At 40.8% G+C, this 15,599-nt stretch overlaps 1 protein-coding gene across 2 annotated transcripts; it reads right to left on the reverse strand.

The window, feature by feature from the left end:
* Positions 1 to 2,285: 2,285 nt before the first annotated feature.
* pip4p2 (phosphatidylinositol-4,5-bisphosphate 4-phosphatase 2) lies at positions 2,286 to 14,540 on the reverse strand. 2 transcript variants are annotated; one of them, XM_041053925.1, is made up of 7 exons: positions 14,293 to 14,540; positions 8,866 to 8,990; positions 7,857 to 7,963; positions 7,535 to 7,658; positions 6,139 to 6,191; positions 3,393 to 3,483; positions 2,286 to 2,778 (listed from the first exon to the last, which is right to left on the reverse strand). In XM_041053925.1, exons 1-7 carry the CDS (start codon positions 14,396 to 14,398, stop codon positions 2,635 to 2,637), a joined length of 750 nt encoding a protein of 249 aa, XP_040909859.1. In that variant the 5' UTR covers positions 14,399 to 14,540; the 3' UTR covers positions 2,286 to 2,634. The 2 variants fall into 2 exon arrangements, with proteins under 2 accessions (XP_040909859.1, XP_040909858.1); XM_041053924.1 differs by having other exon boundaries at positions 8,866 to 9,014; positions 14,293 to 14,539.
* Positions 14,541 to 15,599: the final 1,059 nt, after the last annotated feature.

The raw sequence follows: 15,599 nt of genomic DNA on the forward strand, positions 1-15,599 counted from the left end.
CTTACTCCATATCAGTCATATTAACCAAATAATCATATTTATGCCCCTAAAAGCTTCGATTCAAATCTAAATTCTATTCACAACCAAATCAGAAACTGTGCAGTTAAGTCAGATTTGATTGACAGTAGCCTGGCAGCATAAGCAAACAACCCCACAACTGTCATCGCATTTAGATTCAAATGTTGCTAAACTGGGAGCACCCTGGTGGCCAAAGGGTTAGGGCACTAACCAAGAACCACAGTGTCCCCGCAGTGTGCCCAGCCGGTGACCTTTGTTCGCCACTGTCATTTCCAGTTTTTCTCTCCCATCATTTCCTGTCGGCTATCAAATAAATGCCTAAAAAAAATAACAGGTCAAAAAAAAAAGAAACTGTTTCTGAACTGTGATTGGTGCAGGGAAGTACATAACATCACGTTTTTCCCACTGAGCCCCACCTACTTCAAACCAGTGAGAGGAGCACAGAAAAATAAATGCAGATAAATAAGCAGAATGCCCAGCCGGGCATTCTGTGTTAAAAGCAGATGGATTTCCAGTGGCATAAATAATGTACTAATATAGCATATTATTACATTATTTATATTATTGGATTAGTATTATTTACACATTATTAATGTGTAAGTAATAATAGTCCACACATTATTGATGTGTAAGCACTAAGCAGCATTTTAATGTCGGTCCAGTTGTATATGGAGGAACATGATACAGTGTTCACTGTTGGGAGGTTTATTCTATAGTAATCTATCACATTTTGTGAGATCATGTTTTTGTGAATATTTAATCTCAATAGTAACTATAGCTGTCACATCCATGAGGAGGAATAGAAGTATAAAGTAAGTAAAGTTAAGTATTAAAGAAAAGTGTAAATAGAACTGTTTAAGTGCAGGATTTCCCTCGTGTTCTTGCATGACAAAGGGTAAGTTTATTTAAAGAGAAGCTCTGACATTCTCATTCGTCAAACATTTGCCTGGACAATAAACTTGGTTTTATCATTAAATACTTGGATTGAACCTGAATGTGCACTGCTGTTGTTTTCCATATTTAATGCTTTGACCTCTTTGCACCTTAGTATTACGTTGTTAATAGAGAGATCTTTGCAAAATAATAAGCTATACCAGCAGCAGACAGCCATTCCAATATGAAAATGAATCTCATCCTATTTATTTATTTATTTTGGTATTCCTGTATGTGTCTTTAAATGCGGTATGTCCAAAACTGATCACAGCCAACAAGGCATTTTTTCCATTTTATTGATAAATTATCATTTTTAAAAAGACCCACGAGCCATCGTATCCTTCCACCTCACACTACAGTTTTCCAAATACTGAATTTGAACTATGTACAAAGAGCATTTTTTAATATTATTTTCTGCTTCATCATCATCATTATCATCACCGTCGTTGTCGTCCTCATCACATTCAAAACAAGGTTAGAAGTTTGAACTGCGCCCACTGGTAAAGGTCAAGAGACAGGATGCTGAGTTTGTGTACAGCGACGCTAGCTAGCACAGAGTTCACTGGAGGTCAGAGAGTGGCGATAGAAGCGAGGGGAGGAGGAGGGTTTACATTCTAACGCACAGGCAGAAAGAGCAAAGACGGGAACATCATACGCTTCAGCTACCTCACTGAAACAGAAAAAGATAAAAAATAAAACACCACCTCAGTGACTGAACAAAAACAAGTCCACATGCAAACGTGAGTCACCATGTTTTGGGATCATTTTCTACCAGTGAGAAGGCAACAAATCCGCGGTGAACAACACAGGCAGGCAGAAGAAGGAAGGTTTGAAATAACTCAGACAAAAGGGTTATTGCTGTAGTGAGTTAAAAGCTGAACGGCACAAACAAATAAACAAGCTCCTGTTGATCTGATGCTCTTCTTGACTAATACTGGGCAGCTAAGTTGGCACGCATGGGTATTTAAGGGCGATTTCTTTTAAAAACTGATTATTTCCAGAGTTAAAATCATATAGCAATACTATGTCAGTGTACACAGGCAAGGTAAATGGTTACAATACAGTATGAATATGCAGCTTTCTGTAGCTGGAGTTTAACTAGCAGCAAAACAACACGTACAATTGCATATAATCGTAGTGCAATGGGCAAACTGTTCTTAGGAGGTTGTCTCATTTTGGTCTGGTCAGTAACAAAAGAAATCAAGTGGGTACCATCAGGTCTGTCAGGCTGCTGAAAACCAAAACAAAACAAAAAAGAGGTCCAGAAAGACCAAATCCAGCCAGTTTGCTACACTATCATTTTTTAAATCAGCACAGGAGCCAACACATTGTTGCATTCATCAAGAAAAATCACAGATTTTTTTTCTGTTCTTGATTCTGTATTTTGGAGGATTTCAGCAAAACCAGGGCAGGATTTGAGTCTCTGTGGACCTGCAGGAGGATTGATCGACATACAATACCTTTGTTCAGCGAGTTAAAAACATTCCAGGCACAAACACAACAGGATACATCTCCAACATACACCTCTTCAAACACACACAACAGCTCTTCAATGCACTCTATATATGTTCCACTCTGCTGAACAGGACCGGTTTGAGATCTGAACAAGATGAAAAAAAGGGAAAAAAAAGGGGTTTGTTCTTTCAGCCGTGCAGGGCTGTGCTGAGCTGAGCTGTGCCTGCCCTAAGCGAAGCTGTTCTCCGGGTAGCTCACTTTGATAGCTCCCCAGTAGCAGGCTCGTATGAGACAGATGAGGCCCAGCAGGTAGGCGAATGCCCAGGACACGTAGGTGGCATTGTAACGACTGGCAAAGTCCCGAGTACCAACCTGTTAAAACAGAAGAGAGGAAGATGAGGTGGGTGAAAGACATAGTTATAGGTTTTGAAATCACAGCAACTGCATTTCATTTATTTGCAGTCTTCTACAAAACAGACAAAACTCATTACAATTGCTGTGAAGTACTCTGGTCGACGGAAGATCGAGAAGACAGTTTATAATATCAGTAAGTCAGTCACTGAACCACTTCACCAGATAAATGAGAACACACTGCAACAAGCTCAGTCACACCGAGGTAAAATATCAAAGGGTAAAATCTCATGAGTTCATTATGGAGTGATTACGTTTCTAATATGATTACACCAAGTTGTGAAAGTCTGACAGGACTCTGATATACTGTGGAAAACTGTGAACAATATGTGCTTGTTTGGGCAAAATACAGTTATTGTTTACTGAACAGTTCAGTGGATTAATGGGCCAAAGAGTATTTGGTGAAGTGACACAACAACAGCTACTTTTATCTATTTATATCTTTTTTTTCTCTAATCTATCTACAACTGTGAAGGGTGTGTCCACCCCTTTTCTGTCCAGACTAAATTATCTCAACTGCTGGGCTATGGTCTAATAAAATGCATACAACACAAACAGCACAGAACCATACTTACTGTTAAACCCACTCCAATGAAAATGCAGATCATTCCTATAGTTATATAAGCACAGCAGCGCCTCCTAGGGAGCGCACTGCCAACAGAGGATCTACAGGTAGAGATCAAGGAGAAAATAAATAGAGTTAAGTGTCATTTCATTCTGCTGAAAGTGTATTTTTCTGTGGATGTGGTTAGAACGAGTTAAAATTAAACTGGAATATCATAAAGTCCTGTATGAGTTCAAAGAATCCAACACAGTCTTACAACGAATTCTGCCTTGGTGAACAGTTTAGGTGTTTGTGTTCATTTTTCAAACATTCTGTAGTGAAGTTGAAATGGTTTTTATTACAATGTTCCTCATACTTTCTTTGCCCCACCCTTTTTCCCAGTGATCTCACTCCACATCACCTTGACCAATCTTGAGAGCCAAAAAAAAAAAAAAAAATTCTCTTACTTCCCCTTTTTAAGTTACACATGAAAGCACTGGAGGCCGGTCACATGTGTAGCTCCCAGCAATTTCAGCTCCATCCAGATCCCACACAGACACATTGTACAAGTCAACTGCCCTTCAGCAGCAGACTGGCATAATTTTTTTTTGTTGCTTCACTATTCCTTTACTTTCCTCCCCCTCTCTGCTCTCACATGCTTCTCATGTGATGGGACTCAAGCATTCTTCCGGAATGACTGGTATTCATCTGGATTAGCGGAGCCTGATCACATGATCATCTTACCTTCTCCTTTAAACACTCTCCCCCTGCTTTCGCATGTCCACTTTGCTGTACTCACTGTTTAAATGTATAACATCTGACCTGACCTGATCTCATTCCTTTGACCTGCGACCATAAATGGAGCCTTTTTCTCTTCTTTTTAAGTTGCTAAGTTGGTGGAGGTGTCCTGGACCTCTCCTGGCATTTAAAACAAATAAACACCACTTTCAAAGTAAGAATCCATGAGACATTTCTGTATGTTTACCAGTGCGGTTCGGGGATTTTCCTTGTAAAGGTGCTACCACACCAGAGGTATCAGTTCCTTATAAACATTAAGGTAAAACATCATCACACGACACCAATATACTGCAACCACTGCTGTTCTGACTTCTGCTATGAGGGAGAGAAGGAGGTTTTATGGAGTTAAAAGACAGCGACGAGGAGAAGATTCTGAGAAAATAAAAGTTAGAAGGAGAAGGTGTAAACAGACACTGACGTCTGATTTTTCACAGAAAAATATGTATCTCAAGGCAGAAATGTCTGTGTTTGCAATGCAATGTAATGTTATGTTTTATTTCAACAATGTGACACTGTATATTTGGTGTCTTATAAGTTCATGTGGGCTGGGAGATAAAGATGTGTAGATATAAACAGAGACAAAAGACACAGAAAGACATGGGTAGAGATATAAATAGCAATATTGTCAAAACATAAATTGAAAATAGAATGAAACAGATGGAGAGACATGAGACAGAGACAGAGGCGATGACAACATATTTTTGCTGCAGCTTGTTATTCTGATGCAGGCTGTCTGGTGTCCCAGCATCCCTGCTGCCCCCTGGCCAGCTACTGTTCATATCTTCACTTTCACACACACTTTACAATGTTCTCCCACCACCACCACCACCACCACCACCACTGCTCAATTCTGTCACCCTCCAACCTTATTACCATTACATGAATTGAGGCCAAGCTTTAATTCCTGTCACACATCTAGATTAGCCACCATTACCTCCCCTCTCCTTCCAAGAACTACAAAGTCCAGACCTCTAAAGCTCAGCATCTGACTGCAGTGAGTTTATCCATAAACTAAGCACTCAAAAACTACTCCACAGAAAACAAAAAAAACAAAAAAAACAAACAGACCTGGGCGTTAAAATATTTACATCTATGACAAGCTGAATGATAACAACCCTACGTGGCTGAGTGTTGATGCCAATGCAGAAGTGGAACAAAGGTGATTTTTTCAACACAAAAAAAAAAACAGGATTCTGCTTCCTCTAAAGTGCAGTATGTCCTGACGTCTTGATAAAGGCTTTAAAACTGGATATGTTGGGATATGTTCACCTTAATGTGGCAGGTCTCTAAAGGTTCAGCACTTTGCGGTTCACTAAACCTCAGCTCCACACAAATACTGCCCACATTTAGATTTGTCTGGCTCCGACTACTGACAAGATGGCAGTGAGTGCAAAACCAAAGTTCAGCAACTTTCAGAAAGTGACAGTGACAGTTTTCTAGTCTGTGGCTCACACCCACCCAGTCTCCCCAGCAAGGCTGCAAGGTGTTCAATTTTAGCTTCAAGGCTTAAAAGACCACACCAGAGATTTTGCAGGTTTAAGCCCATTTTCTGCAAATCACTTTATATCACAACCAAACATTTTACAAACCACATTTACTGTGTCTGAGAAAATGTTGCATATGTTGCAGACAAGTTGCAGATGTTCGTAGTGAAGTCTACATGCATGTTTGTTAAAACTTACATTTATAAATATGAGACATTTCACAGCACACGTATTTGATCAACCTGGATGAAATAATGTAACTTTGGGAAAATGCAAACTTTGTATTTACTTGGATGATTGATGATGTTTTCATTTAATTTTGTACACAGTGTCTGTCTAAAGACTGTAAAAGAAATCCCTAAGGAAATTTCAACTGTTGTGAAATTTGCATTTCACACCAATTGAGTAAAGTGTAAAAACACCCAGTGGGAAAAGTAAAATGTGTTTCACCGTGACCTTTGAGTAACGTGTTAAATGGAAGATTGATGGACTCACATTTTTTTGCAGTGGGGACACTTGGCTAGCGTGTTAAACCGAAGCTCCATCCACTGTAAGGAAACATAGATACAGTATTAAGGAGCATACACACGAGAGCACTGAAATGCAACAACAGGCTACAATCCTACTGCACTTTAATCAACAGAGGACTTCACTGGGAATGATTTTACGTGATCAGTTATGATGGTTTGCAACTTGTAAGTCTATTCATTCTTCCTGTATTAGAGGGTTGGAATGCTATATGGCTTTATTAGCACTGTAAATCATTCTTATAATATGTTAGTTCTGGTTGTCAGCATATGATTGTTTCACCAAGGGTTCTGAAGTTAAAAAAGCAGTGTTATGAAAACGTTTCTCCCATCACAGATCAGCATAATAAGAAGGTCCTATTGACACAAGTTAAATATGAGACTTTTGACATCTGGCTTCAGTGAAGGAATGACAATTTAAAATAGTGGCTGCCAAAGTGAAAGCATGCATGACTGAAGACGTTTTATGCATTAAATATCAAACTGTCTTTCTCTGATTGAAGCTCCAGATGTGCACAAAGTCATATTACCACCAGTGTAAATAAGGCCGCAGATTGAATTGGAGTGGTGTTAGGCTGTTGTTAATATGTCCACCAGTATGACCAGCTTTCTCAACCTGTTGTTGTGCTGGGGAAGAGCCATCGCTGGGGAGGCCAGACATTGGCTGGGATGACCTGGCGTCCTCACTGCCCTACAGACGCCGCAAGCAACAATGTGCAAGTTAAGAGGTCAATACCAGTGTCTCGGGGACTCAGCACCCCAGGCTCTGCATCTCTGTTTTTGTAAATAAAAGTCTGAGGTCTCAGTGTGAACATATCACATGTTCAAAGTACTGACAGTATCCTTATCAGGAAGGAAGGAAGGCAGGAAGACAATTTCATTTAAGATGAGACTAATCTTCAATAAGCTGGTATAGCTGCAGGTTAAAGAGATAAAACGTCATTGCTTGTGATATGATGTGGCCTCTCTGTTGTCAAGTGGTGCTTTGATATTTGATGAGTAAGGCAGGGAAAGGAAACATTCAGCAAATGCATGCCAGTCACTTGCAGACACCATATGCTCGTCTGCAGATAAAAGAACAGAAACGTGGCACAAAACTTTATTTGTACTTGGGACTGACTTGAATAAGCTTTTCCCTGATACCAGGTCTGTGCGTATAAGTAAGCTAAGAGACCTGAAACAACCACACAACTTAGGCTACAATTCTTCAGCAAATCCACTGGTATTCTATCACTAAACACACTGATATATGGTGTGGCTCTTGTGATTATTTATATGCACGTACCAACAACAGCACAGCAACAAAATTCTGCATGAACGACTCTGTGAGTGGTTAGGGTGGTCGTCTTGCTGGTTTTACGTACTAGGAAGGTGTTGCCACAGTGACCGCAGACCACCCTCATGCCCTGAGGTTGGATGGGCAGTGCCGGTTGGGCGGGTTGCTCTTCAGGGATCACCATCACTGGGCTCAGGTTAATGATGCGTCTGCTGTCGGTTTCAACACAGCCAGAACAGTGTTATACAAGCTTCTGATGACACTGAACGATAGAAAGGGCTTGAGTTGCCGCATAAATGTTGACCAACATTTTGTCAAAGCCTCAAATTTGGCTTTGGGAAAGAAGTAAACCCACAAGAAATGAGAAGTAAGCAGGTAAAACAGTCTGAACTTGTCTGAACGTTACCTACCAGTTTGGTCGAGGACATCCTATCCTCCTGGACGTGTCTTTACAGATGAGCAGGCAGTTACAGGGACACCTCACATACTTCTTCCCTGTTGGAGGGTTCTTGATGGGCTGGAAGACAACAAATAAAACTCAGCTCTGTAGTAACTACCAGTCTGATACAGAGCATAAAAACAGAGCCAGGGAAGAGGAGAGCAGTTGATTTAAAATACTGCAGAGGTGGCACCATTCAGACCTAACTGGGTGGAAAAGTCTGTGCAGAATCAATAGCTTTGCTTTTAATCTAGGAAATATATATTAGTGCAGCCACAAGCATCAAATGGCCATGTTACGTCCTCTGTCATTCTGTTATTTAAGAAGCATTTCTAAAGCCTCTGAGAGTTACCATCTCACACTTTGAGCTGTTTATGTCTACTGACACTGGGCGGGCCAATGGCACAAACTACTCTGTTTTTCAAAGGACAGTCTGGAATCAAACTCTAGTTACAAATTTTAATTTCATGCACCAAAGCAGGTCACAGAAAGTCAGTGGAAACAGCATTTCCCACTCGAGTGTTTGTAATGACAGCCATTCCTCTTCCCTGCTCTCCTCCTTCCTCTGACAGCTCTATAAAAGCATTTAGGTACTCAGGATGAAACACAGGTGACACATTCAAGTCATATGGAGCACTTATCAGTGCACTGACTGAGAGATATGACAGATGTCTATGTCAGCATCTGGTCGGGCTCTAATGGTGGACATTACAAAGATGAAAAACAGTAAAGGACTTGGTATCTAAAGCAAAGGGTTTCTCTTGTGATTACTGACAAATCACATGTTTTATCACACAAAATGATGCAGCACTATGAAACAGAGATCGACACACAGGCTGCAGCTGTGATTAGATTGCCAGAAAGATGAAAAGTAAATTGAGCATAGCAGACAGGAGAGGAGAGAGGAAGAATGACAGGTAGTTCAACACCAACACTCATTTAAAAAGCTGTCACCAGCCTCAACAATGGCCGCAACTTACTGAAGCTTCATTGCAGACTGTGCACTTGACCACGTGCTGATGCAGCTTTCCATCCAGGTTGATAAGTGACTCGCACACGCGGCAGTTGATGACAGGCACACCGCCGGCGTCGGGGCTGGCGATGGCTGTGTAAGGAGGAGGTAGTTCGGCTTTGAGAAGAGGAAGGCAAAGCACACAACACACAACCAGCTGTTAATCGCATGCATCTAGAAAGATCTGGATTTTGGTATCCTGTGGGAAAAAAGCAACTCTGATAGAGGACAAGTCATTTTTGTGTTTTGAACACAAACACTGCGGGGCACTGTGCCTCAAGGTGCAGCTTTTGCCTTCCAAAGATCTTTGAGAACACGTCATATGAACAAGTTCTTTTCAAACATAACCTCAGCCTCATTCATTCAACCTTTACTTCCAGTCTTTCAGTTCAGTAAATTTAAATAATGAAAACTGAAAACAGAAGTATAACCAAGTGCTCACACAGCCGTAAAATAATGCTTTAATGTCAGAACAGATTAAAGGATGAGGAATAGTCTAATAACAACAAGACAATTTTAGCTGAAGAGTGTAAGATACTGTTGATACCACTTTGGAAATAAACCTTGGGTTAGGTGCAATAATACAAACAATAATTTTTCAATTTTTCAGTCCTCGCCTGGAAACATGGGAGTTGTGTCAAATGATCCTATGTGCACTTGCGCTCCGCACCAGTGTCAGTACTCTTTCTTCATTCATGGCTTTCCAGCTTAACCCCTGCTCATACTGTATGTAAACCCATGACAGCCTGTGTATGGCTCTGATTGCTCAACATGTGACTCTTCTCTCTTTGTCAGGGGCCAAGCTCCGCTCTGTATGTGTAAGACAGAAACAATGGGCCCTTTTAGATACCAAAGTGATGGTGTAAAATCCACTCACTGCCAAGCTGCATACAAAGTTAATATGTAACGCACAATATACTTCTGATTGTGGGGCTATGGGATTTTGAGTCCATATCAATTTAATATAACATCTGGGCTTTATTTGTAAGTAATATGATTCACTTTATATATATGTACATACAGATGTGCTGTATACATTATATAACATCTGTAAAATCATAATTAAACAATGATTAAAAAAAAAAAAACATTAAATAGGCAGATATATAAATCGTGGTTAACATCTACCCATGAGACAGAAAATGGACAATTTGTTCATCACTAAGATGTACTCATTTGTTCAGTTGTTGCATCAGTTGGATGGACTGCTAAATTAAAATGTCTGTGCTAATGAGCCTAATAAAGGCCTGACCATTTCGGCTGAGAAACCTTAACTAGATGGGCCAACAATTAATGTTTTCTGGTCCACAAACAAATGTAAAACATGATCAAGTGGCTGACCTTTACAGACTTTAAGATTTTCTCTGAAAGATGTCTGAAAGAACTACTGTGAACTAACTACAGTACCCACTCAAATGAACTCTGCACTGTCTAATCCCACATTAACCTGGTGTTATTAGTCTACATTCCACATATTTTTCAGGGTTTTAATAAACTTAATCCATAGACTTGCACCAGTCACTACCTTTACTACTACTTCTACAGTATTTGAACATACTTCAGATTCTGAGGGATCCAAAGATTTTCAAGTTAAAATGACATAAAACAGAGAAACGCAGAGAGCATAAAGAAGAGCATATATGAAAAACTGAAACCAGAAAATGGCTAATGTGTTATCAAAATCGCTGACCAGTAATTTCCTATCAATTGACTGAACAATTAATAGACTATTTCAACATGAGAAGACAATAAAGCAATAATTATAGAAAATGCTTTCCTGTGCATGTATAGCAGAGAAATTACTTATTCAAATAATAAAATTTGTATTTGTTTAATTTAGAAACAAAACCATAAGTCTTCATATAATCAGAAACAGATTTACTGCATTGCTCTGTCAGGTCAAATGTAGAGATATATTGTAAAACAGTCTCTTCTGGCACTTCATACTTTAAACTTGTGTCTAAACATACTGTGGACCAATCACAAACAGGCCTCTAAGCTGTGCTGACAAATGACCAATTTCCTTCTTGCCTCACTCTGAAGGAGATAATGGGACGAGTTGATAGGTAAACGAGCTTGGCTCTAAGATTCAGCTACAAACGACCACTTGACGCCACAGGGACAGATGGGACACCCCGTCTACATTTGGGCAAACCTGGCTAGAAATACAACCAGAGAATGCCAAAGACTGGACACTCGTACTGTGTGCAGGCCACACATGGTGCTGCTTATTACACGAAAAACCCAGAGGAATCATCCATCCACCATTAGCTATACCGATAATCCTTTTGAGCATGACAAGGGGGAAGCCAATGCTAGTTGACACTGGGTGAGAGGTGGTTCACACCTGGACCCAAACCCAGAACCTTCTTTCTGTGAGGAGACATTGCTAACCACTGCACCACCATGCCACCTTAACATCAATTAGGTGTCCATTCTGATCCTGACCATATTCTCTTCTTATAACTTCAATTCTTATGTCACAGCAACAAACCAAAATCCTGATCAACACCTTCTCAGCATTTCTCTCTGTTACCAGCCACCACCACTGTTCAGGTCTGCTTCTACTTCGCTTCTCTCCCAGCTGTGTGCACTGGAGTCGACCTAATGCATGGCTGAAACTGAATATAGCAGCTATAGGTTTTCACTAGCTCTCCTCGGAGCCAGGGGTAAGACGAGAAGACGCTTTACTATAACCACAAGCAGCACCACAACATAAAGCCACCATCACGTCCTGCCTAGCTGGTGCCATCGCTGACTGGAGGATTGTGGAAACTGTGGTCTGTGGTGAAGAACTAAGCTTACTGTGAAGCCGGTATGCAGACAACAGCTGTTCGAAGAACATTTCTGTCTTTAATTCTGTTTCAAACGGATGCAATCTTGTTGTAAATCTTTAAAAAGCCAGTCACATATTTAAATTCCCACCTGAACAACAACTTGAATAATTAACCTTAAAGCACACATTCGACGTGTTGACGAGCGATCAATCATCGTGGCCTCCGCTAAATCAGATTGTGAACATCTTGTCAGTTCTGTTAAAGATGATGGCATGTGCAGACGAGATGAGATTTTGCTGTTTCATTGTTGGTTTTGGTCTTTGAATGGGATTTGTTGACAGTTAGAAAGAAAAAAACAGAAACAACAAACATGAACAAGAAATAAAATATCACCAGACTTATACTTCAATATATTTGGATAACAAGGTCTCCTGTCACTGCAGCACAGTGGGGTTTTTGACTCCACCCTTGAATAACTTTGCCCTCTGCAACCATCTCTGGTTTTAAAACTGGCCAAAACATTTATAGTTTGACAGTATTCTGTATGTCAGTAAACCACAGTCTTTGAGTGACAGTAAAACTGAGGAGCTCATTTATCGCTGTCAAGATTAAAAGAGCCCCACGCGGCCTTTTGTTGCAGTCAATTTTCTCTGCCATTCAAGCGCAAGATGTCAAGCAAGTACCAGCAAAACCCAAGCAGAGCGCCTTGAAGCAGCCAAGGTCATTGTTCTCCGCCCCTCACCAACACCACACTGTGTACACTGGAGGAAAATACAGCAAACAGGGAATCTCTACCTGTTACTGCTGAAAAAAAAACCTGACTGTGAGCACTCCTGATTCGTCACTGTTGTGTCTGAAACAGAAAATACTGTGGAAATCAATACAGTAGAGATTGCAGTCACTTTCACAAATAACAGCTTTTACTCGGTTCTAATCAAAGCTCACATTCACACAGTTTCCTAAATGTAGCTTATAGGCAGTAAAAGCACCATCATAGTCATTACATTTCAGGAAAACATCTCGGTTTAGGCATCTTTGGCTCAAATTAATCCATCTTACAAATTGGCTGATCGAAGGATTGTCGACCAACAAACCCAAAGAAACTGGAATTAGCCATAATCCAGACGGCAGAGACAGAGAGGGAGGGAGAAACTAGGCCATGAAACATACTGACTTTCATTCAAGCTTTCAGCCGGTTATTGCTGTAACATCCAAACAGGCCGTCAGTTTACAGGTTATTACAGTCCAGAGTTAAAGTCTTTATGATTAATCCGATGGTGAAGTATGAATTCTGCAAGATTAGACTGCAAAATGCTCATTTTCAACATTCGCTTGCTTGATATTAGCTGTTTGTCCTCAAATGCTCCTAAAAGAGTATTAAACAGTCAAAGAATCCATTCATTTACAGCAGAACGACCTGAGAAAAGAGATGATGTTTGGATAAGCCCATAACAAAAAGGGCACAATCAGAGGTAAACCGGTCCCAAAGTGTGTGGAGCTAAATTTACTTCAGATTTTATGTTAATGTTAGCTCCAAATGAGAAATCCATTCAGCTGCTAAAACAAGACAAGAAAAAAAAATATAATCCTCTGACATGAGAATCAGATGTTTGATGTTTGTGTAGAAACTCTAAGAGGGAACTTTTCTAAAGCGAAGCCTCCGGTAAAAAAACACAATCAGTGTGTGTGATCATGTACGTCTCCAGCTTCAAAATGGAATTTGGTCTTCTGCGACATAAATCCAGAATTCGATCAGACTAAATTCAGTGCAAAGGCCAGTCCTGACAGCAGCGTCTAAACTCAGTGGTTAAGGGATTTATGAGCTGTAATTGCCTGGGTCATTCAGCCCCCACATGCATTATGGTACTGTAACCTACATTCAGCTGTTTACTAAGCAAAAATATGGACACTGTGTGAGTTCAATAAATAAGCATTTTTGTTAACCGTATGCAGGAAGCCAAACATGGAAGAATATTCAAGTTGGCTTTACAAAATCAAGATCAAATATTTGTTGTTTCCAGTCCCATATTCATGCAAATGAGCAAATTGGCAGCAAATACATAAAACAATATTACATCTAGATCATGTCGTGCTATTGATTTGGCCCCATCCACAAAGGGCACATCTGGGCATTTGGCTGATTTGCAGCTGGGACAAAAGGCTGTTCGCCTGCCTTCATCTGCAGTGGGTCATTTCTCCCCCGTCAATCAACAACCCATAAGAAAAAAAAGCCCACACTGAGTGAGGCCTTGCAGCCAATGCCTCATCACGACCGGTATCATTTCTTTTTTGGGTGAAGACCCAAAGCATTACAGGCCCCGATGAGTCGTGATGGAAGATTTTCTGCAGTTAAGAAAACAACAACAACAACAAACAAACAAACAAAAAAACAGACAGGCTGGTGTTATTGTAGGCCCCTCTTCTCTAACCCACTGCTCCAGTTCTCACAGTGGAAGCTCCACCTTTTTCTCAGCTGCCGACTGATTTCCCACCGATGCCCTTGCCCTGCATTGCTTAGCCTTGCTGCAGTGTTTTATTTACGCACTTGCACGAACTCGATACGCCCAAAAATGATTCAGCATGCAGTCAGCCGGGGTTTCTACATGTCGTGTGTTTACCTCGGGGACTTGAATCCTGCAGGTACGGGGGAGCAGTGGGAGTCACATTCCCGGAGTTGGGGCCCGACAGCAGCGGAGATCGCTCGTCCATGCCGTCGGAGGCCATGTCGTTTACAGAGAGAAATGACGGGCGGGGAGGCTCCTGGCTGCACCGAGTCTTCACTCAGCACGGAGGAGCAACCAGCGGCTGGTTGTTGATGCCGAGTTGCTCCGGTCCAGCAGCCCCGGTGACGGCAGACTGGAGGAGGAGGAGCTCCGAGGCGCTCCCCGCCCCTCACTGACATGGCCCCGGGCATGGGCAGTGCTCATGCACTGTGATTATGGAGCTAAAAACTCCACACATGGGACACTGTGATGGAATTTAAATAGGCCTCGTAAAAACATTTCACTAAATTTACAGCAATCTGTGCATGTAAGACAACTGCTCTGGGCACAGACATGTAAAAGGCCCCTAATCCCTCCTTAAAGCAGCAAAGCAACCAAACTGACAGAAATACAAAACTACAGATGACAAATCTGTCTGTAGTTGTTTAACATATTTTTGCAGTCATTTTGTGTTGATTGTGATTGTGATCATTTTGTATTTTATTTTGTCATTTTGTTCTTCTCTGTGGTGATTTTATGTCTTTGTGAGGTAATATTGAGTCTCTTTGGGGGTTATTTAACATACCTTTCCACAGTCACTTCAAATAAAGGCTCTGGCTCAGGGGCCCACTGACCCTTTGGACCCCGGAGCATGTACCCAGCAGGCCCGTTCAGTAATCCCTCCATGAGCCTGTAAACACATGCACACAATGATTTATAAAATTATGTGGATATTTGGATTTTAGCTTCTAAATCATCAGCAGAAACAGTATAAAATCCTGCTCAGATTCCAAACAAACAGATCAAACTTCAGTGTCTTCGATGATAGTGGAACTCAGTTGTAAAAAAGCAGTAAAGCAACAATTTCCAGTGTTTGCCACTAGATGTCCATGTAGGATAAAGTGAGGTCCAGGCCTCTGAAGTCCAGAAATATTTGGTCCATAATTTACAATCTAGAGGAAGAGGCTGTGTACTGCAGCACATTGAATTTGAACTGAATGAGCCAGGTATGATATTCGGGGGGAGAAATGCTAAAGTCTTAATCTATTTATTATTTTATTAACCATAATGAATAATTATCTAATTATGCAAGCAACAGTTCGCAACATTTACTATGAGTATGTTTTAAATCATCAAATGTAAAGTCTCCCAAGGTTTTGAAACACCCCCCAGTTGACTGACATAAAAAAGAAAAATACAGAGGGTATGACTTCAGTGTCCTC

This window comes from Toxotes jaculatrix, chromosome 13, assembly GCF_017976425.1.
Source record: "Toxotes jaculatrix isolate fToxJac2 chromosome 13, fToxJac2.pri, whole genome shotgun sequence".
Taxonomy (NCBI): Eukaryota; Metazoa; Chordata; class Actinopteri; family Toxotidae; genus Toxotes; species Toxotes jaculatrix.

What these genes read in the sequence shown, in the direction of transcription:
- pip4p2 (XM_041053924.1), bottom strand. Translation starts at nt 14,398, where the DNA reads ATGGCCTCCGACGGCATGGACGAGCGATCTCCGCTGCTGTCGGGCCCC. An exon ending in GCAGGATTCAAGTCCCCGAG is followed by an intron (nt 9,015 to 14,292) that starts GTAAACACACGA and finishes CTCTTCTCAAAG; the next exon opens with CCGAACTACCTCCTCCTTAC. An exon ending in ACTGTGGCAACACCTTCCTA is followed by an intron (nt 6,192 to 7,534) that starts GTACGTAAAACC and finishes GTTTCCTTACAG; the next exon opens with TGGATGGAGCTTCGGTTTAA.